Genomic DNA, 22,655 nt, shown 5'->3' on the forward strand with positions numbered 1-22,655 from the left:
AAAAAGTTTTGCAAATGAGACATTAAATACAGAAGCTACAGACTCAGAACCCGAAAGTCCATGGTGCATATAATAATTCACAAAATAAAAAGGTAAAACTGTTTTACCATAAAGATGAAAATTAGTCAGTGGGGGGTAAGAATTTGAAATAAAAGTAGCAAAGGATTAACACCTGTGGCATGTGCACAACTCCTGGAAATCACTGAGAGGCAGCCAGTAGTGCAATTTAAAAAGAAAGGGGGGCGGGGCAGGGGCCAAAGAGCATATATGGGAACTTTTCTGAGGTGGAAAATAAATTTATAAAAGAAGCACAACTTTACCATCATTGCCAAAATGCAAGGAGACTCCCTTTTCAGTTCTGAGACAGTGAAAAGATGGCACCACCAGATGCTGGCGCTGATGCAGACGTAGGTGCTTTCCCACAGAGCTAGGAAAGAGCCACTTCAGAAGGCAGCGGTAAGTGCAGAGGGCAAAACGCGCTCAGCATTAACCCAGAAATCCCATGCTCGAGGCCCATGTGCAGAGGGGCCATCGCACACTGAGGGCTCCATGCAGAAGCAGGTTCACTGTGCTCTATCCACAGCCTTGGCAGCCAAACTCTGTGCCGCTGAAGGGCACAGTCCTGTGGGCGGAGCCTGCTCCCTAGTGACACCATCAACTCTCAACACCTGTTTCCCAGGTGGGCAGCTGACTCTTGGACTCTTCTCCAAGCCACACCCAGCATGTCCTCTCCCACAGACAAGGCTGTGAAATGTGAAGGTGAGAGGAGGGAGGCCCTGGCCCTTGGGACTGGTCTCCTGGAAATGCCACACGTGACCCGACACTGTGATGTGGTGTCCCCTTCCCTCCGACCCCTCCAGAGCCTGCCACTCCACCAGCAGTCCTTGCTGTTCCTCAGCATTCCCAGGTTGGAGTCCTCACCCAAGGTGACAGTAGTAAGGGTGGCCTTGGGTAACTCCCAACTGGGGTCAGAGTCCTTGTAGGGAACACCCACACTGCACCAGCCCCCTGCCCCGGGAGGATGTAGCACAGGGCCACCTGCAAGCCAGGAGGAACCAAAACCACCAGCACCCTTAGGTGGCCTGTCTCTCCCAGGGTAGTGAAAAGCAGGTGGTCACAGACAGGGCTGCTGAGGGCCATTACCAAGTAGGTATTGACGCATCGTAATCCTTGCCAGTGTACCCCATGTTAAATGGACTTGCCTTGGAAATTTGCTGCGACCTTGCTTGTGTGTTTGAGAAAGATGACCCTGCTCAAGGTGATCGAGGGTGGATCCAGGTTTGAGGAAGTATCCTGCAGGTTTGAGGAAGTATCCCGGTCCTTGGGCTTAGGGTGTTCCCGGTTTAAGGCGTTTCCCGGTTTAAGAATATGGGTTTTAGGGAAGTTGAGGTTGAAGATTATTGCTGCTGGGATTAGGGTGTTCCTGTTGCTTGTTCCCGTTGAGTTCTCGTGAGATTCAAATGGGATTTTGGAAAAAGCCTCGTGGAGTAGGTGAAGTGTGCGGCAGAACGAGACTGCCCCTGAACGTGTGTGGAGGCTGGTGTGAGATCCGGAATAAAGAATTGCTGTTTGAACCTACAGAGCTGTGTGGTGGCTCGTGATTCTGTGCCAAGCCGAGTCATTGGCACTTGGCTTCGGCACAGGGCTACAGTCAGGGTGCCTCGTGGGGCAGCCCAGGAACCCGCCTGCCCTTCTGTGACCCTCCACTCAGACCTCCAACACAGAGGGACCTCCAGTGGGGGCAGGCCTGAAGTGGGGCAGGGGGCCGGGGAGGCACTGCAAATTAGTCACCGGAGCAGGCCCTTGGGACCTGTCACAGATGCACCATCCCTCTGGTCTTTTTCCTCCAGGCTATGAGGAGGTTCAGGAGTTGGGGGACGTGGGCCAGCAGGTGCACGGTGGACAGCTGGGAAGGAGGGCTCTCGACTGAAGTCAGGGGCCTCAGGGTAAGAAAAGGGGATGGGAAATGAGAGCAGCGCAGGGTGCTTACACGGAGGGCTCCAGGAGCACCTGGGGTCTTCAGGCTGCCAAACTCACCCACGAGGAAGAAGTGGGACTGTGATTTACCAGAAGGCCACACGACCACCAGCATGTCGGCCAGTCCAGGGAAAGTCAGGTAGGCCAGCCCTCAATGCATGTCACGCACTGACACCCAGACCTGGGGCATGACCTGCCACAGCGACCTCAGCCTAGAGTGCTGGCTCTTCTGGGGTCATTTCTCAGGGCTTTCACTGGGTCATCATCATCCTTCACATTCAGCATGTGATGAGTAAGTCAGTATAGCATCTCTCTCCTGTGCAGTCTCAGGAAAGAAGAGCATATGTCAGGAGAACCCCGCACATGGTCAGGATCTGGGCGAGCTCAGCCAAAGGACAACAGTATGCAGCCTACCAGAAAGCCTCAGAGGAGAACAGCCACCTGAAGGGCAGCCCAGGAGGGGCACACGCCCAAGGGGAATGAAGCCAAGTGTCCCCAAGGCACCCACGCACCCATGCTCACTGCAGGTTCAACCTGAGAGCCATCGGCGAGGACGAGCAGGTAAGGAAATGTGGTATACACACACATGGAATAACACGCAACCTTTGAGGAGAAGGACATCTGTCTGTCACCTATGATATGGGGGACACTGCACCAAGTAAAACAAGCCAAGTGCAGGAAGACTGAAGTCAGGGGCCTCAGGGTAAAGAAACCACAGCATGATGGCACTTCTGTGTGGACCTAAAAGCCATGCACACAGGCACAGAGCAGTGCAGGAAGGAGGGAGTGCAGAGGTGCAGCTGGAGGAGAGGCAGGTTCCAGTGCAGGGAAGCTGTGACGATGATGACAATGATAATGATGATGATGATGATGTAGGTGCTCCTGAATGCCAAGAGCGGGGCTCTTTATATGTGTGCACTGTGCAATATCACACTGGGAGCACACCCTGGAGCAACAAAGTCAAGCTGGTTAGCACCCCCGTCACCCCTCATGCTAGCTGTCTGTGGTGAGGTCACTCAGAATCAAAACAGACCTCAAACCAGGAAACACCGAAGACAGCTCTATCAGGCGGTGGCTGTGCTAACTAGCCAGACTGGTAGTCACTGTACACCGCATCCACGTATGAAAACACATTTATACCACAGATCTACACATATTTTGGCAACTATTCCTCAATAATGAATAAAGAACACATTTAAATTTTTTAAAACAAATTGAACATTATTATCTCATCATAATAATAATGAGAACATTATTATCTCATTCCAACTTAAACAAGGTAAGGGACTTGCCATTAGAACTTGGGATACGGACAGCAACTGTGCCCCTCAGAGCGTAGGCCCCTCAGCTGGAGATGGCCTGTGCACGCACACAGAGGCAGACACAGCTCCACCTGAGCCACTGAGTGTCCATGTCCTGGTCGGAGGGCAGCCGTGCTGCCATCACCAAGGCTGTCTCCACCTGGCACCTCATCTCCCAGGTTTGGGACGCCAGCTCATGACCTTTGGGGGAGAGGCCTGTCCTGTTCTAAGACCTAACGGAATTTCACCTAAGCAATTTGATGGACATGGAAAAAAATTTTTTCTTTTCTGTTTTGTTCTTTTTCTGGGAGGTGGGGACAGTTCCAGGAACCAAACCTAGAGCCTTTGCTTGCTAGACAAGCCCCCTATCACTAAGCCACACCCCAGCCCCAAAGGAATATCCCTTAATCAAAATTCAACACACATGCAGGCACACGTATACTATTTCATAAGTCATCCTAACTCGTACCCTTTCTATTTTTTAGTGGCTATTCAGGACCTCTAGTAAATTGGTTCCTAAGCTGGCCGTGGTGTAAAATTCACTACGACTGGATGAACACTGCCCTGAGGGGCCCAGTACAATCACTGCAAGAAAAGCTGTGACTAGTCATCCTTGGTGGCTGCTATAGTACCACCCTGGAAGGCCACAACGGTCTGAAAGGTAGGCCTTTCTCCGACAGACACACACCCAGCCCTGGGGATTATCCATGGCTCGGTCCTCTGCACCTCCATCCTGCGTGGGAGGCAGGAGGCTACAGGTGCACCTGTTCCTTGCATTAAGTTTGAGAGGGAACGGAAGGCAGAGGAGGGTTAGCTATCTCCAGTGGTCCTGAACTTACTCAACTGAGATTTACATCATCAAAATAGAGCTGGAGCCAGAGAAATTATTTTTTTAAACTAGATCTTGATTTACAACTCCAGATCAAATGAATATCAGAAAGGATGGGGTGTAGGAAGACTCACCGTGACCTACTGAGCCTACTCTGTGGGCAAGGCGACAGAATCAGTGGCTGTGGTTCATTTTTGTCTTTCCCTTTTTATTGGTTCTTTTTAGTTATATATAATGTTGGAATTCATCTTGACATAATTACAAAGGCATGGAATATAACTTGGTCTGATTCAGTTCTCAGTACTTCCCCTTCCCCCCACCTTCCTTCTACTGATCTTTCTGCTATTTACTAATAGTTGTTTTGTCTGTTTGTCTATTTGTTGTTTCTGGGTCTCGGGGACCTGCATGAGGGTGAGTCTCACGGTGGTACACCCACACGTACACAGGAAAGTCAGGTGAGACTACTCCTTTTGCTGTTCTTCCCTCATCCCATCCCTTCTCCCTCTCCCTAAATCTCCTTCATCTAGTTCACTGATGTTTCTATTTTAATAGAATTCCCTACCCCACCCCTTTCCCCTTTGTCTCTTGCTCTGTTTCTGTCTCTCTCATTCCTTACTTTGGACTAATTTCCACATTGCAGAGAAAATATGCAACCTTTGATGTTTAGGGTCTAACTTATCTCACTTAACATGATAGTCTCTAGTCCATCCATTTACCAGCATAATTTCATTCTTCTTCATGGTGCTAAATTTTTAAATAAAAATCATTCCTTTGAAACTTCACTATATAATGAATGATAATGTTCTTTTTTCAAGTAAATCTAAATGATAGAAGATAAGAACTGGCCCAAAATAAGACAAGTATAATGAAAATGCACAGCAAACCAAATACATACCCAGCAAACCAAAAGAACATTTAATTTATTTATAATAACAAACCTTGGGCCTGGGACATAATGAAGAGCTGATGGACTCTTAATGGTTTTTCTCCTGAGTTCCTTGGCACATCCTTATTCTGAAGTCTCCTAACTAGCCATGAATGTATAATGGTAGAATAAAAGCTTGATTCCTTTCTCACATGATTCTTGGAGAACTAGTTCAGATATTTTCACATAACCATACCAAACACACAGCGGATCAGCACATCGTCAGGAACACATATGTCAAGGGCAGAGGATTGAATATGCTTCCATGCAGGAAGGTCAGCCACCATGCCTCTGCCTTTCCAAGGCATCACCAGTACTTTCACTTGATTTATGACTGAGGGCATGAGAGACGGCGCAAAGATCCTATGCCGAATTCCCACATGGCACATAACACAGCCAAACTGTGAAAATCTCATAAACGTGGGTGGATCAGTTTCATCGAGAAAGGAGCTGGAAGTTCCAGAGAGTGAGCAGGAAACCGGCCAGAGAGTTTTTTACAGCCATGCAATTCCAGAGCAGTGGCAATGCACACAGCTCTCCCTGCACACATAACACCTGGGTTAGACACATGGGCAGAATGCAGGGACAGGCAGAGACAAGGAATACTATCAACAGTCCGGCTGAGTCTCCAGTAAACTGAAACTGCTGTCATAATTTTTAAAATGATTTCAAAGGAGGTCAAGTCATGTCTTTGGAAAGTCCCTCATAAATATACTGAGGTCACTATAATCCCCATAGAATATCGAAGGTGAAAAAATAAGTAATGAGCTGTTTTAAAGGGACGGTATGAGGTTACATAATAGCAAACATTCGTCACATCACAAGTATGTTTTCACATGGATTTTTAGGACCTTGAGTATCTTTGGACACATTTCCTGAATTCGACTCAAACACTATTTATCATCCTCAAAAAACAGATAAAACAAATGTGTTCTGCAACAAGAATTGGAGCAAAGGTCAAGGGTAAGATGGGAAATCAGCAGAACCAGCTAGGAGACCATGATGTGAGGAGGGAGAGGGAATCCAGCCTGCAGCTGCTCCAGGGGGCTGCACAGAACCCTGAGCAGCAGCAGGGCATGCACTACAAACAGTGAGCATGGGAACCCCACTTGTCACTGGGAGTCATGACAAGGCTGTACTTGGGTGATTTCCCTGGAGTGAGAAGAAATAAAACTAAGAAGCTGACTAAATGGCATGAAGGGGCTGGGGTGGAAACCAACTATCAAGATGCTAGAATAGCAAGGGCAGGCATGGGCTAGGGTGCAGCTCAGTGGTAAGCACTTGCCCAGCACCTGCACTACCCTGGGGTTCATCACCAGCCCCAAAAGATATATGTAAGCAAACTGACAAGAAAGGGGCATTCATGAGGGTAGTGAGAGGGTGCAGAAGGCAGGGTCTTCATGATTTGGCCCTAATTCTGTAAAGACTCAAGACTAAAGAAAGAGACTTGGGTAATCATGTACTTCTGTCATTAACAGAAAAAGAAACTGCAGAAGAGCAGTTATCTGGAGCAAAGAGAATGAAAAATCCACTCTGGAGCACGCTGTCACATTGTCAAAAGCATGCCCAGCTATGAACCTAGCAAGCAACTAAAATATGGGTCTGAAGCTTGCGTACTATAGAAAGTGAATCACCTGGAATTCTTTAGTACAGCTTTGATGGCAACATTATGGGTACAGTCAAAATCTTAGGGGGAGAGAGCACAGAAGATGTCCAGGGCACCCAGGCCATTCTCCCGGGCCAAGGGAGACTGAGAGCATGGAAATGTGCCCAAAGGCCCTATGTCAAAGACTTTGTCCCCGGCTTGGTCCCCAACCTTGATGATACTGGGAGGTGTCAGAACCCTCAGGAGATGGGGTCTGGTGGGGGAAGTGAAGCACTGGGATGTGCCCTTGAAGGGGACACTGGGACCCTAGCCCCTTCCCCCGAACCCAGCCATCTCCCTGCTGCCCAGCCACCATGAGGCCAGCAGCTCTGTTCCAGCACGCCCCAAGGAGGTTCTGCCTCCCCACAGGCTTCAGAGCAAAGGAACCAACCTAGAAGGAAGCCGCAGACACCACGCTCTAAAACAAATCTTTCCTCCTCATAAGTGGCTTATATCTCAAGTATTTTGTCACAGTGACAGAAAGCTGACAAACAGAGACCAAAGAAGTCAGAGAAATTGCAAAAGACCTAGCAAAATATACCATAAAGACACCAAAAATATACTTATATTCCAAAAGGCAACATAAGTAGAGATAAGTCTTTTTAAAAAGGAGGAAGAGAAGGAGGTCTTGGCACTCAGCACCACCCCACAGCTGTCAAAATTAATTTAACAGCCGAGAGTTAGTTTATTGATTTAATAGCTCAGTAATGCTTGCTCATCAGACAGCTTCTGTAGAGAAGGGAAGCCGGAAACCCCGCAGAGCCAATTGGTCTGAGGAGCCACAGGAGAGTAGAAGCAAGATGTTCTCCAGGCTCCACCACACTCCAAACGCCCCAGATGCCTAGGGATAAGCAACTGAAAATCATTATCAGCAAATAAGTGAAAAAAATCTGAATATGCTTTTACCTTCTTGTGATTCTTGTAGACATTCCTGTGAGCGAACCCCTTTCCACAAAGCTTGCACTTGTAGGGCTTGTCTTCACTGTGAATGACTTTGTGGGCGCCCACTTGATCAAGCCTCTTGAAAGACTTGTTACAAATCTCACAATGATAGGGCCGTCTTTCTGTGAAAAATGAGTGGAGAAGGCTCATGTCTATACAAAGTAAAGGGTCTGAGGGACACGTTCTACCCTCAAACCACAGGAGCATAAGTAATTTAAAACGTGGTTACACTAAAGGAAGCTGCCACCCTATCCATCATGACAGGTACCGGAGTCTGTCTGCAAGTGGAAGGTGAGCTTGCTCTTCTGCAGGCCTGTTTTGAAAACTAAAGCTTCCATGTGAAGAAGTTTAAGTTCAAAGGCGAAATCCAGATGAAAAATGGGCTGAGATGTGTGAGTTTAAATCAGACCCTAAGGCAGGGAGGAGACAGCGGGGGTTAGGAAAGAGCCTCTGCTGGGCCATGGGCACCCTGCAGCAGAGCTTCCACTTCCCAGCACTCAGACGGAGAACAGTCCACCTTTACCCCAGGTAACCTGAAAGACTTGTTACAAATGATGCCCATAACTAACTTAAAAAATACCATGTCAATCAAAGCACACCTGAAGGCCACCAGTTTTTAATCTGACTTTAATTTGCTAAAACACCTACATCTACCTCCAAAAAGGGTGGACATTAGAAAATATCCTGACTTCATATGGCCTTAAATTGGGCATCTTGACTTCTAGAAGAGACTTCACTGAGGAAAAAATGTTTCCAGAGTTGACTTTTTTAAGTCTGCATAAGTGCAGCTCCTGCTGCTGAAACTGGCTTCAGAAAGATACTCCAAAGCATATTTATAAATCCCTCTTGACACTGACTTATTAGGGTTGCATTTAGAATGTAAGGTGTCCATTAATGTAGACTCTGAGACTGCAGAGCCTCCCAAGTGTGAGACACTGCCAGCAGCATAACAGGGACCTCACCTAGCCTGTGCAGGCACCAGGATTCCGCTGCACAGATGAAGAATAGAGAAACTGAGATCCAGGAGGTGCAGGTGAGGAACTGAAAGGGAACGGTGAAGACTTGTATGTCCTTCAGTCCAACCACCTTTGCTTTATAAACAGAGTTCAAGAGCATTCAGTAACTTGCTCAAAGTCACATGACTAGTTAAAGCCAAGCCAGAACTCAGAGCAGGACCATGACTCTGAGTCCTGGGAATGACAGGATCTTCTTCAGGATCTCAACAAATGAAGAAGCAGCATTACCTGAGTGGGTGATGAGATGGCGCTTCAGCTGATTGGCTGAGACAAACTTCTTCATGCATTCTTGACAATCAAAAATCTCATGGACCTGCAAGAGGTTAGTGAACAGTTAATCAGCTGTTGAAGCCTAACAAATCACATGAAACCCAAGAAAAAGCACAAACATAGGGGCAGCTGCCATGTCCAAATGACCCAGTAAAATTCAGCCCTGATTTGCTCATACTGCCCTGAATAAATTAAAATGCAATGAATGCATTCCTAGTAAAAACACATCATCCAAAGGAAACAGACTAAAGCTGCTTAAATATGCAATGACTGACCTACTTAGTTCATGTCAAATGTATATGCTCTATAAAAAGTACAGCTAATACATTAATTCCTTTGTTGTGCACAAATTTAGACTTAGACATCTGTAAACTGCAGGTAATACTGTTCCTTTTCTAGTAACCAAGTATATTTTAAACTTAAATGTATGTAGCACAGAGCAAAGTATTAATTACAGCAGAAGACCAGAAGAGAGATGATTCTGAAGGCATTTAGTTCTCAGTGCAAGTGTCCAACGACAAGAGAACTCCAGCCAAAAGAAAACGGGAGACGCAGGTCCAGGGAGCCAAAGCCAAGCAAACGGAGGATGAAGCATCTAAAGGTCTGACCTAAGACCTGAGGACTATAGCAGTGATTGCATAATGCACTCAAGGTCTATTGTAACCCGAGTAGGTCATGCTGCCCTTGCACTGGAATGGGGGTGGGTGACTGTGAGATAGTGATATGTTAATTTGTTTCACTATTACAACTATTTTACTACATGTGTATGGGTTTGTATCCCATAATATCATAACTTAAATAAGATGTATATTTTAAAAAAATCCTAATAACAGGGATATAACTTTAGCTAATAATTACTTAATATAAATGTTACAGTTGAATATTACATTGGTTCTTTCCCTCCCAGACTCCAGATCAGGGAAATGGGTCAGTGGCATAAAAAGTGGAAGTCCAGTTTATTACCAGAACCAGGATTCTAGGTCCTAAAGCAAAGCCCCGCACAAAGCCTTGGATGGGAAATGCTGATCATCAATGAACAAGAGCACCAGTAACTCGGCTGAAGACTCAGAACTGGTTTGGTGGAGTCATGTTCATGGCCCACCTCATCAAAGGCACAGTCGGAACATGACCCAGATAGACAAAGCATGCAGCCTGATGCAGAACAGCTGGAGACACACCCGAGGACCAAGACCCTGGACCAGTGTAGCACCACAGTGATGTGGGGGGATGGGCTGTCCCCTGCCACATTTGCCTAATCTAAGTGACTAGGACAGGACTCAAAGCAGAGAGGGGGAAAGGGGAAGACACAAGGATGAGGCCCACAGATGGGAGCCTACAGCCCAGGCCCGCCATCACTGCCAGGCATGAGGCAAGTCCAAGGCAGCAACCCTTGCTGCTTCTGTCTAGCCTGACTCTTGGGGATCTGGAAACTTCACCTGAGAAAAGCCAAGCAAAGTAGAGAAACAGCAGCAGCAAAAGCCACCCTTGTGGGAGGGCCTGACATGTGCTCTTTAGAGATGTACAGGAGCTATGGGGTCTGCAGGATTCCTGTACAAAGGCCATCCTTCAGAGAAGCGTGGCCCCCACCTAATCAGGGTCCTTTCCAGAGCCCAGTGCTCAAGAGCAAGATACAAGTGTCACAGAACTCAGAAGAAATGTGTCTGTTCAATGCGTGCCAAAGGCTGCCCCTTATATAATTTTGAAATGACCAATATGATAAGCCTCTGAGCCATACATAAATTAAAACTTTATTTCTTTTCAATCCAGTCAGATATGGTGGTACACACCTGTAATCCCTGCCCCTTGGGAGACTGAGGCAAGAGGATCGCAAGTTCAAGGCCAGCATGTAGCAAGAACGGTCTCAAAATAAAAAGGGCTGGAGATGCAGCTCAGTGGTAGAGCATACCTGGGTTCAATCCTCAGTACAACAACAACAACAACAACAAAAAAATCACTAGTCCACAAAGAAAAACAAACAATTAGACGAAACACTGTTGGATACTCATGTGTTCACTTCTTAATGCTCACAGCTTCAGAAATAGGAAAATCTTTTCAAGGTTGAATTAAAAGGATAGTCCCAAAATTACAAAAAGTGATCATGTACTGTACAAGAGAGCATGCCAAAGCTATTTCCAAATACCCAAGGCTGCTCAACAAACAGATTTAAAGTCAAATGATAGGTGACACTATTAGGATAAGAAATAACCCTCAATTAAGACTTTTTTTTTAATATTTATTTATTTTTTCTTAGTTCTCGGCGGACACAACATCTTTGTTGGTATGTGGTGCTGAGGATCGAACCCGGGCCGCACGCATGCTAGGCGAGCGCGCTACCGCTTGAGCCACATCCCCAGCCCATCAATTAAGACTTTGACCCAGATGTAAAGGTCACTCCAAGAAAATAATCAAAAACATTCCAAACATTCTAGCCAAGCGTTTGTCCTGGAGCAGCAGGAAAAATGCAAGTGGTGGTGGACTTGAATGGAGATTACAGGAAAATTCAAACTCAAGGGCTAAAGAATCACAAGGTCATCAGCCAAACCAACATTGCTGGTACTTTTCCAAGACCTGGTTAGCCTGAATATTGATCAGTGCCCCTACCAGTAGCTATATATGCCCCTAAACTGTATATTCAGGCAGCAACCCCTATTGGGACACCCCTCTTACTCCTATAGAAGCACTGTCTCTTTTCTTCTCATGTTACTCTTGCCTTCTGTTATTTTCTGTGGATTTCATTCTTGGAATGTGCTAGACAAGTACCTGGAAAGTGACTGGTGAGCTGCTGGGGTCTGCTAAGACCCTGGAGAGCACAATCCCCATTAACAGCTGCAACAATCACTCAATAATAGTAGAGAAGAACCTGGTTTTGCCAGTTGTGACCTGAGAGCTGACACCAGCAGGCACCCCCTGCCTTGATTAGCTCCCAACACTAAAGAGAGTTTTCTGAGCTGCAGAGACCTTCAGCTTGCACAGATCCACCCACCAGCAGAAGCAGAGAATCTAGTCTCATCTCAAACTGCAGTTTCAATACAATTTAATTACACCCAAAGCTATGCAGAAATATTTTGAAAATTATTAATTGGGAGAATAATATGTTACCATTTTTAAGTTCTAATAATTGTCAAGAGGGACCACAACATTCTTTGCTTTAATATAAGAGAGTGTCTATTGTCATAAAGCACCATCTACTGGCAGGGTGGTGCCGGGTAGCTAAACTCTATTAGACATTAGACATACCCAACCAAAGATGGCCAAAACTGTCAGCAATACAAGCTGCCTAGTATTCAGGAAGGTGAAACTTGAGCAGCAAGGCTATTAGGGAGGAAGGGCTGTGTTAAGTCAATAAGGACTAGGCTCCATAAGGGCTCACCTCAAAGACAGGAGCTACAGCCCCTCTACCAAGATGCTCCTCTAGGGGAGAGGCTCTTACGTTGAGAAGGAAATAAATGGATAACAGGACACTGTTCAGAACTATTCTCCACAGTGAACTGTGCTAAAATGCTCTATTTGGTAAACTATTCTAAATTTCAACCTCTTTAAACAAATCAGGTAAATAAACCATAAAATAATAAAAGTAAGATGATATTTAGAAAACATCTATTCCAGTAGCTTGATCTTTTTGACAGAATAGGTTTTTCTTCCTGAAGCCAGACAAGCGATGGGAGGGGAATGAGATACCTAAAAGAAGGGACATCTGCAATGGCACCCAGGCAAACTGTCCAAGGTAATTTCTGTACATGTACTAATACAAAGATCAATAAGACCCCTGCAGAGGAATGATATACATTCACAAGACACTTAAATTTTTAAAATAATCTAATTAAAATCACTATTTGGAAACTTTACCAAAAAAAGAATTTAATAGCACTAAGAGAACAAAACCAAAAACCCAACACTGATGTGTTCAACACTGAGGGCTAGTGACACACACAGCCCCCACCCTGATTCACAATCAGGCTGTTCCATCACTTCTCCATATGAGGATCAAAACTGTTCCAGAAACCAGAACTGCAGACATGTCAACAAAATGATTTAACTGTCTCAAGTGCTAAATTAAGTCCACAAAAATGGTTGGAGCTACTAGATTAAAAATCACAATGAATTTCCAGTACCATCAAGTTATTTTGAAATACACCTATGTACACAGAGAGAGACAATCATATTACAAAACACAACAAAAGCAATTTTTCATCTTTGTTATAACAGAATGTAACATGTACATTTTGGACCCTAGCAATGACATTAATGAAAATATAAATTCAATTTTAACTCTCTTTTATTATACATTCTTTTAACTAGAGAATAATATTCTTTTTTAAAGAGAGAGAGAGAGAAAGAGAGATTTTTTTTAATATTTATTTTTTAGTTTTCGGTGGACACACATCTTTATTTTATTTTTATGTGGTGCTGAGGATCGAACCCAGTGCCCCGCACATGCCAGTCGAGCGCTCTACCGCTTGAGCCACATCCCCATCTCAAGGCTAATATTCTTAGGTAAGAATTACCATTTATTTTTCAGATTAATTTTTGCTACAAAATAATAAATTTTTATCCTTTTTGTAAAATGTTAAATTCATTTTATCCTAAGGAATCATTTTCGTCTGTTAATAACACCTAAATATACAATCGTATCAATGCACAATTTACCACATCAACATGAAAAATAGAATGGAGTAAAATCAAACTCAATGGACCGTTACATGGCAATTCACATCATCACGAAATCACACAATGCAGCTCTCGCCTTTGTTGTGCCAGACTAAATTATGACATGCACTCATTTCAAAACCAAAGGTCACTTGCCAGCACATTCCAAAAATGCATAGTTTTCTCACTGACTTATATTTCCTGAGCAAACAGCAACGGACAAGGCCATGAGCCAAGGCAGGTGTTTTAGGTAAAACCTCGGCCAGAAACGACACAGGGCGGAGGGACAGTGTGTTCACCAGCGCTGAGCAATGACAGCAGCTCAAAGCCTCAGCAGCTTGCCTTTCTGCACACTGACTCTGTGCTCTAGAATACGGTACCACTTAGATTCATGACAAAGCTCTGTCCTGGGTCAGTCAGCCACAAGTTCACATGGCAGACACCACGAGCTGCTGACAGGTCTCTGAGAGTGGGTTCATCTCACTGACCTTCCTGTGCTCCTGCAGGCTGGAGGCAGAGGAACACTTTTTACTGCATACCGAACACACGAGCTTTTTCTTAGGATCTCCTAAAAGAGAAATGAAAACCCGTCATGAATTAAATGAGACAATAAGGGGCACCACAGGGAGTTTCAACAGGGTATGAAATTCCACCCCATAACTCAGGCGCCAGCATCCATTCAGATCGGAGGGAGAACCATCCATCAAACTCACATAAAGAGCGAGTGGTATCTGAGACCCTTTCTTTCAAATGTAAGAGATATGCCGCTTATATTCTGCCTTCTACGTGCATGGAACAGACCTCTTTCCCTTTCCCATGTCCTAACCAAGAATCGCACATCTCCATGAACCATCAAGCCAAAGCTGTAATGAGCCAAATCCGCTTATGAAGGGAAAAACTGAATTATCAATTCACAAGTTGATTTTTTCTACTTCCTTTATATTTCAATAGAATATTTTATTTCATCTCATAGGGTTATAAAGATGGAATTCATAAATTAGATTATTCTATCATTAGACTTTTCTATGAGCACACTTTTTAGCAAATCAATGTTAGGAAATAAAATAAGATAAAATCAAGCAGGATTAAACATTATATTGACAATTCACAACAAAACAAAGCTGACTTTTGTCTTCTCATATAGGGATTAAATTTATAGTGGTTCATTTTACAAGCTTCACAGTGGTTATAGAAATGAAAAGACTTGATAAAATATGTGAAAAGATTGATTAAATGTGATACAGTAACAGTATCATCTTTATCACCACAAAGAGCCACAAAATGATCTGTCAACTTTTAACTGATTTCAAATACACAAAAAGTAAATACATGGTACAGTGAACGGTGGGCCCATTACCCACTTGACCACGGCAGACCACACCTGCTCCTGTCCAACCTATACTCTCCTCTCCCCACTTCTTTATTACTTTGAAGCAAATCCAAAGCAAGCAAAACCGGAAATATGAAACAGTTTGGTTTTGTTATAGGATAATGTTTATAAAAGAAAAAAATACTTTAATAAAAAAAGAATAAAAATTTTCATCTTGAATTTCCAGGTATCCCAAGTAGCAGCACATCCACACCACGCCCAGCACTGCAGCCAAGAACACAACCTTGGTGCTGTACAAGGAGGAGCGCTGCTGATTAAGAAAAGGCTCCCAAGCTGCATGAACACCTGCCACATGTCCATCAACCTCTCCGTACACACAGCCACCTGAAGGGCCACTGGGAAGGAACATTTCCTCTCCAGCTCCCACCAGCTGGGATTGCCCATCTTCCATCCAGAATTCCTTTTCACCCCTGCCCCATCCGGCACTGTGGCTGTTCCCTAAGGCTGTGCCCTGTCTTCCCTACAGTGGATGCAGGAGGAAGAGGGCAGAGAAGTGGGTTTCTTCAGGCAGCCCTCTCACCTCACTCAGCACCCCAGCTCTACCACATTCCCTGCCCACTCTCTAGTCTTTTTCCTTCTCCTCGTATCTCCTCTCCCACTGAGATCTGGAATCTCAGTTCCTTTGGAAAAAAATGCAGAAAAAGCTTGTGGCTATGAAAAAAGATCATGTCCTATAATTACACTCTCCTCACCAGCATCCATAGGACCTAGCAAAGGAGAAGGGCAGGAACTGGGTTCAGAAGCAGCCCCTTCGACTGTGGGCCCCTTTTGGCTAAGTGTAGAGGTTCTCACCACTCCACAAGCTCCCAGAGGTTCCAGGAAAGCTGCACCTGCACAAACCCAAACTAGACCCTGGTGCCACTGTGGCTTTTCTGTAGCAAGTGAATCTGGTATTTGACTTGCACTCTCGTCTGTCAAGAATCCTCAGCTGGGTGGGGGATACAGCTCAGTTAGAGAGGGCTTGTCAGGCATGCACAGGCCCTGTGTTCAACCCCTAGGGCCAGACAAAAAGAAAAATGTTCAGAAACACATTCCATAGTAGGCGACCATGAAAGAAATCCTCAACTGCCCCAAACACTTGGTCACCCAGGTTCTAGGACCACAGCACCCTCCCTGCAGGTTAAGTATCTTTAGGAGCTAGCCCAAGGACCTGCCCACCTCATGCACAGCCTCTGTGGAGAAGTGTGGCCCACACCCACACTCTCTCGGCATCTCCCGTCAACAGCAGGAGCTACAGACCCTGTGCACCCTGGAATCCCTTCGTCCCTTTGTACTGAAGGATCCACAACCATGGGAGCGGTACTTCACTGGCCACTCTCAGCAGGGAATGCTCTGTCCCAAATGTCTTCATTGCTCTCAGAGAAGAGAGAAGGCAAGAGAGAGGCCATGCATGAGACACTGAACTCATGTGCCAGACCCAGCAAAAGCACTGAATATTCTTCCTAAACACTAAGATTTCACATTTCACACAATCTGCAAAATGGAAAGAAGAATAACAAAACTATTTCCTTTTATGAATTATTTTTGACAAAATCACCTTGAATTTCCAGAAACTACAATATTATAATATCCAAGGCCAGTTACAAGAAACCTCAAAAAACTATGCTCACAGCTGGGCACATGGCACATGCCTGTAATCCCGGCAACTTGAGTAGCTGAGGCAGGAGGATAGTGAATTCAAAGCCAGCCTCAGCAACTTAGCGAGGCCCTGAGCAACTCAGCAAGGCCCTGTCTCTAAATAAAATACAATAAAGGGCTGGGGGTGTGGCCCAGTGGTTAAGCACCTCTGGATTCAATTCCAGGTACCACCACTACCAACAACAACAACAACAAAAAACAACTATGCCCACACACAGCAGAAAGGGCACAGGCCCAGTACTTGGAACACAGATTTACAGGGTTTCTATGCTCATCTGGCTTCTTAAGTGGACTTTAAAACTGACTTCAGGGCTGGGACTGTGGCTCAGTGGTACAGCTTTCGCCTGGCATGAATGGGGCACTGGGTTTGATCCTCATCACCAAATAAAAATAAAGATATTATGTTCATCAACAATATATATAAATATATATATATATATATAAATATATATATATATATATATTTTTTTTTTTTTTTTAACTGACATCAGGGGCTCAGTGTTAGAGCACTAGCTACCCTTGCACATGTGAGGCACTGGGTTTGATCCTCAGCACCACATAAAAATAAATAAAAATATTTTTAAAAAAACTGACATCAAAGCTCTGTTACACCACACTGCAGACCTAGATGCAGAAAATTAAGAACAGCATTTTAATCAGAACAGCATTTTAAAAAACTATGAAGGCAATTCTATGAAAAAGTTATGTTTGCCTTTTGTGATCATGGAGAAGGTCCCAGTAGACCTGAATTCAGAAAAATGTCATTGCCATACTTCAGCCACACGTTCTTCTAAAGGACAGACAACAGACAATACCTGGAAGTCCTGGCGACGGGCACCAGCTGTGGTGCACCTCCCAGACTGCCTGCCAGCACAGTGTGCAGCCCACACCCCAGCAGAGATGCTGTCAGCAGGCAGTAGCCATCTCATGACCTCTGCCTGCCTTACTCAAGCTGGACTCAGAGACAACAGACACAAGAACGAGGTCCAGACACTGGGCACTGATTACCTTTCCCCGAATGTGAGAGGAGACAAGAGGAACCAGCTATACCGTGCCCACTTCCTGACAGCCCAGGCATGGCAAGAGGGATAGCAGCCCGCGGATCATTACCTATGACAGGCTGAGTCTGCAAACCAATGACCACCGACCAAGCGCTAAGCAGTAAGATCCAAGTGACAAATTTTATACTTGTTTTGTTGATTAGCTAGCCACTAGAAGGAATTCAAATAGCATTGCTTTATTCACCTAAACGTATTCAATTTCCATATCAAAATATAGTTAGAAATATTCTTCAATATAGAAGAAAAAAAGCATTAAAATTGTATTAAATATAAAAAATATTAAGGTGAAAGGGCATCCATCACTTGAAGTTTGAAACTGTATCTATACTTGACAACAATTTATGAGAAGGCAATTTCCTATGTGGAAATATGAGATTGATCATCAAGAAATATTAATGCTTTGTGGGTCTAATTACCAGGCACAAGCAGACCCGAGCTTAGTGACAGGAAAATAACAAATGCCACTGAGATCAACTTGAAAGGAGGAGCTTTCAGTGAAAGAAAAACTGTGCATCTGTGCAAGGCGGGAAGTCTCCCAAAGTGAGGCGGAGCGGAGTGCGGCTTCCCCAGCTCCTCACCAGCATGGACATTTTCCTGGTGTCTTTTCAGGGCGTCTTTGCTCTTCAGTCTCTTCCCACAGCTGTTAGCCCTGCACACGAACCTGGCATCCCCACGGCACATCTCCTGGTGCTGCTCAGAGCTACAAGAAAACCAGCAAGGGGACAAGCAACTGTGAGCGCACAGCATGACACGTAGCCATCATCCAAGGCCTTTGCCACACATCTCACAAGAGTTTTGGGGTCATTTCATGCATTATCTAAGCAGGGGAGAAAGAAGGCTTAAATTCTTCAATTTAACTAGCGTAATACTGAGTCCCTGAGAAGCAAGGGATTGCACATGCAAAGTGACCCAAATTGTGTAACAGCCAGCTGGTAACTCAGTTGAAACCTCAGTGCTGAGCTGAAGAAGGGCAGACAGAGCACTGGGAACTGGGCAAGGCCTTCCAGGCTGCTGCCCACTGTGCGCTCAAGAGCACTAGAGGAAGAGAGAGGGACTATGACCTCAGGGGTAAGAGGCCCATCATGAGGAAAGCCACGGTAGCGATTCCTGGCTCCTCTGTCCTCTTTTTCAATCTGCACTAGCACCTTGTTTCAACAGGCTGCAGCTCAGCACAGGTATCTCTGGGGGACCATGGAACACTGTCCTATAAGGCTGACTGGACTGCAGTGTTACCAGGACGTACCCAGGCCCTGGCTTGACTGTTCCTTAAGAAACTGCAACAGAATCTCTAAATGCTTAACCTCTTGGTATCATAAACATTTTGGTTTCTTAAACATTTACTAAGTTTAAGTCAAACATTTTATTCTCAAATTTTATTAGCAAAAATGGATGTATCTAATGCATAGAAATGGTCTCAATACGAAATGGCATATTTTAGAATTTTACTTTAACAAAACCAAAAAAAGGAACTTTAACCTGTGTTAACGATTTCTTACCAATGCTTACTTAAATATGAGTTTATAGGTTTCATGATCCCGTGAAAGACAAGGATCACTTATATGCTATTAACATACATTGCTAAAATAATAAAGAGTTCACAGTAAGTAGTTCAGAGTAGAGGATCATTTAACTTTATCACATTCTCACATTCTGGATCTATTTGTCTCTAGATTATCCTCCAAGACTGCTCTTGAACAAACAGTGCTTTCCAAAACCTCGGTGTTTCCTCACACTCTGAAATCTGCACTCCTTGAACTCTCAGCTGGTTCCAGAGGGGACATGAGTGGAGCTGACTGAGACTTGCTGTGCCACCTCAAGCCCTGGCTCCATCATGCATATCTGGATGTCAGCTAGTGAACCATGCAGCTCAATTAACAAGGCCAAGTCATTAAGTGGACAAAGACAATCGACACCAGCAATGCTTACTTCAACTTCACAATCCAAACATGTAAAAAATAACATGCTACACTCAGAAAAGACGTTGGTGCCTGCCACTGTGGGACCCCACCCCTCCACGAGTCAGGTCAGACACAGCAGATGCTCTGTGGTGTACGCACTGTCTTTGCAAGGCCTGCTGGACTGGGAATTTCTTCCCACAGATCTTGCACTTGAATTCCTTCTCCTCGGTGGGCCTCTGGTGTAGCATCTGGAGGTGCTCAGCAAGAATCTCCGCACTGGGGAAGCTGGACTCACACTGTGGGCAGGCGAAGTCCTCTGTGCAGCCAAGGGGATCTGTGCCTTGACAAGGAGTGCATTAGTGAGGCCAAAGTTCAGAGCAAGAGCAGCAAGCTTGTGCACCCGCTTTGAAATCAAATTAACTAAGTATAACATGAACTCTTTTATGTCTATGAACATTAAGTGTAAACATAACAGGAAGTATTACTGGAGAGAAATACATTCTTTCTAAAATAATTTACTTGTGTTTCACCAAATTAATTCAAATTCAAATTGAATTTTTAATTTACCCTATGATGCTAACTGTCCAGATCAGAGTCTTCAACTACAAAATCCTCCCTGAACTAGGCCACCTGTGGCTCACTTTTGGCTTCACAAGGACAAGTGCAGTGGAGGCAAACTGTGCTGAAGCACAAGGGGGTGACACTCGGGTGGAAAGACTACCACCAGGGCATAGGAGCAGAAGGGACCTGCAGGGCTCTGCCCAAGTCCCTCAGTGTGCCATGTAACTCCACCTTTCGAATACCAGACTCAGAAAATGTAAGGAAAATAAAAACGACCAATGATCCCATCCAGAAGAGACCACGGCTCCTCTGGGGCTCCAGGGCCAAGGGTCTTCGTGCATGTGTATCTCATACACAGCAGAAGAACAGCTATGCTACTGTCATACTTCACAGGAAATGGTAGAGGTTTTCCAACATCTTCTCAAGCCAGGTATGTTTTTTAACCCTAAGGTAGCAAATTCATTTAACCCAACTCTCCACTGTCAGATGTCAGGGCTTCTTGTTTCTCTTGCTGAGATTTTGCTTTTTTTTTTTTTTTTTTTTTTTTGCTTTTATAAGTGAGTCACTAAGAATTACAAAATGAAAATAGCAACAAAAAGTAATACCTGGTTCACACATTTAAAAAATATTTTATTAATATATTTACTTTATTTATTTTTATATGGTGCTGAGGATCAAACCCAGTGCCTCACATGTACAAGGCAAGTGCTCTACTGCTGAGCTATAACCCCAGCCCCTTAAAAAAATATTTTTAAGTATCTGCTAATTCTTATTACAAAGATGACAACTAATATTTTGATAATAGCAAAAATCAGGGCATTAAAACAGAAGTAGGATAAGTTATTTTTAAATTAAAATAACATATACAATAATAAGCCCAAGGGCAAAGGAGAAAAAATAAATAAAATAATACAGCCCCAGTGGCTGCTCTGAAAAGCCATCTTTGCACTATTCTTGGGTCCAGCTCCCTGCTCACCACAACCAATGCATACTCTGGCGGCTTTACTGCCAAAGTCCCTGAACTCAGTTTCCTTTTTAACCCACTGCATCAGATCACCAGCAGGCCCCACCATGTCAGACATAGCGTGGACATTAGCTCCAAGATCACCACCAAGGACTTAAAGGAGAAGAAGAAAGTTGTGAAGGAGGCAGAAAATGGAAGAGACGCCCCAGCTAATGGGAATGCTAATGAGGAAAATTGGGAGCAGAAGGCTAACAATGATGTAGATGAAGATGAGGAAGAGGAGGAGGAGGAAGGTGATGATGAGGAAGAGGATGGAGATGAAGATCAGGAGGCTGAGGTAGCTACAGGCAAATGGGGAGCTGATAATGATGTTGATGCCAAGAAGCAGAAGATATCCGGATGAGGATGACCAGACAGCAAAAACAGAAAATTAAATGAAAAATAAGAGACCACCATGACATATTCACCCTCCACTTCCTGTCTCCAAATGTAAATGTGGTCACCTTTGAGTAGAGAGGCCCAGTACCTGTCCACTGTAGGCAGTGCCACCCACAGATGACACCTGCTCTTCACCACCCAACCAAAACCACAATATAAATTTGCAACAAGGCAGGAAAAAAAGAACCAAACCTTCCAAGGCTCTGCTTATTTTCTTAAAAGTAATTTTAAAAAGAAAAATTTGTATTTTTAATCTACATTTTATATTTTTGTGCATATTGTTAGGGATCAGCCATTTTTCATGATCTCAGATGACCAAAATAGCCTTGGGAGCACTTTCTGTCCTACTTCTTTCTGACCTGTGGTGTGACCATGTTCATTTATGATCTCAAAGGAGGAAAAAAAAATGTAAAAAAAAACGAAAACAAAAAAAAAAATCTTAATTCTGAGCATTCGAGTAACTTTTTTTGTGAAATTTACTTCAGCTCTACTGTAAGTAGTTGGTTTGGAAATCATGGTTCAAAAGACTAAAGATAAAATGTTTCTTTTTTCATTGTCTATGAAGTTACTGGGTTTTTTGTTTTGTTTTGTTTTTTGCCTGTTTGATATATGTGTGAAACAATGTTGTCCAAAAATAAACTGGAATTTTATTGTAATCAAAAAAAATTGCTGTCACTCCAAATCCAAACAGCTTAAGGCATATTTGAAAAACATCATAGACCGAGCTTGTCATTACCTACCTCCTGAATAGTCACATAAAACACAGAAGCACACACTGGCACTGGGGGCAGCGCTCATGCCTCTGGCCAGCAACACAGGCACAAACAGAAACCTCCAGGAAAGCAGCTCAGGAAGCCTACCTGGCATCAAGCTAGGTCAAACCACTAGTCCTGCTGGCTTCTACATCACAGCAGAAAAAGACCTCCAAAAGTTCCAGATTTCCCAAAGTATCCCAAATTAGAGCAAAACTCAGTGAGCAAAGCACACCTCACCTCTGCATTCACCTTCCCCCAAGGTGTAGAAAAGAAGAAAACTTTCCAAGAGCCAGAGGCAGGTGAGAGGCAGCACCAGGGCAAGGGTGCAAAGATCCCACTGCATGTCACCCCAGCTCACAAGAGACAGGGTGAGACATAGGGACTCCCTGGCAGCCCTG

General features: G+C 44.4%; 1 protein-coding gene across 1 annotated transcript in view; it reads right to left on the minus strand.

Annotated features, from left to right (window-relative positions):
* Positions 1-22,655, minus strand: part of Prdm5 (PR/SET domain 5) — a 134,022-nt gene that overhangs the window by 63,210 nt on the left and 48,157 nt on the right. The window contains exons 5-9 of the mRNA XM_077803368.1: positions 19,699-19,879; positions 18,220-18,341; positions 14,041-14,120; positions 8,864-8,948; positions 7,584-7,741 (exon numbers count right to left, since the gene is read on the minus strand). Coding sequence (XP_077659494.1) covers positions 7,584-7,741; positions 8,864-8,948; positions 14,041-14,120; positions 18,220-18,341; positions 19,699-19,879 — 626 coding nt within the window. The remainder of the gene's footprint in view (positions 1-7,583; positions 7,742-8,863; positions 8,949-14,040; positions 14,121-18,219; positions 18,342-19,698; positions 19,880-22,655) is intronic.

This window comes from Urocitellus parryii, chromosome 10 (genome assembly GCF_045843805.1).
Source record: "Urocitellus parryii isolate mUroPar1 chromosome 10, mUroPar1.hap1, whole genome shotgun sequence".
NCBI lineage: Eukaryota > Metazoa > Chordata > Mammalia > Rodentia > Sciuridae > Urocitellus > Urocitellus parryii.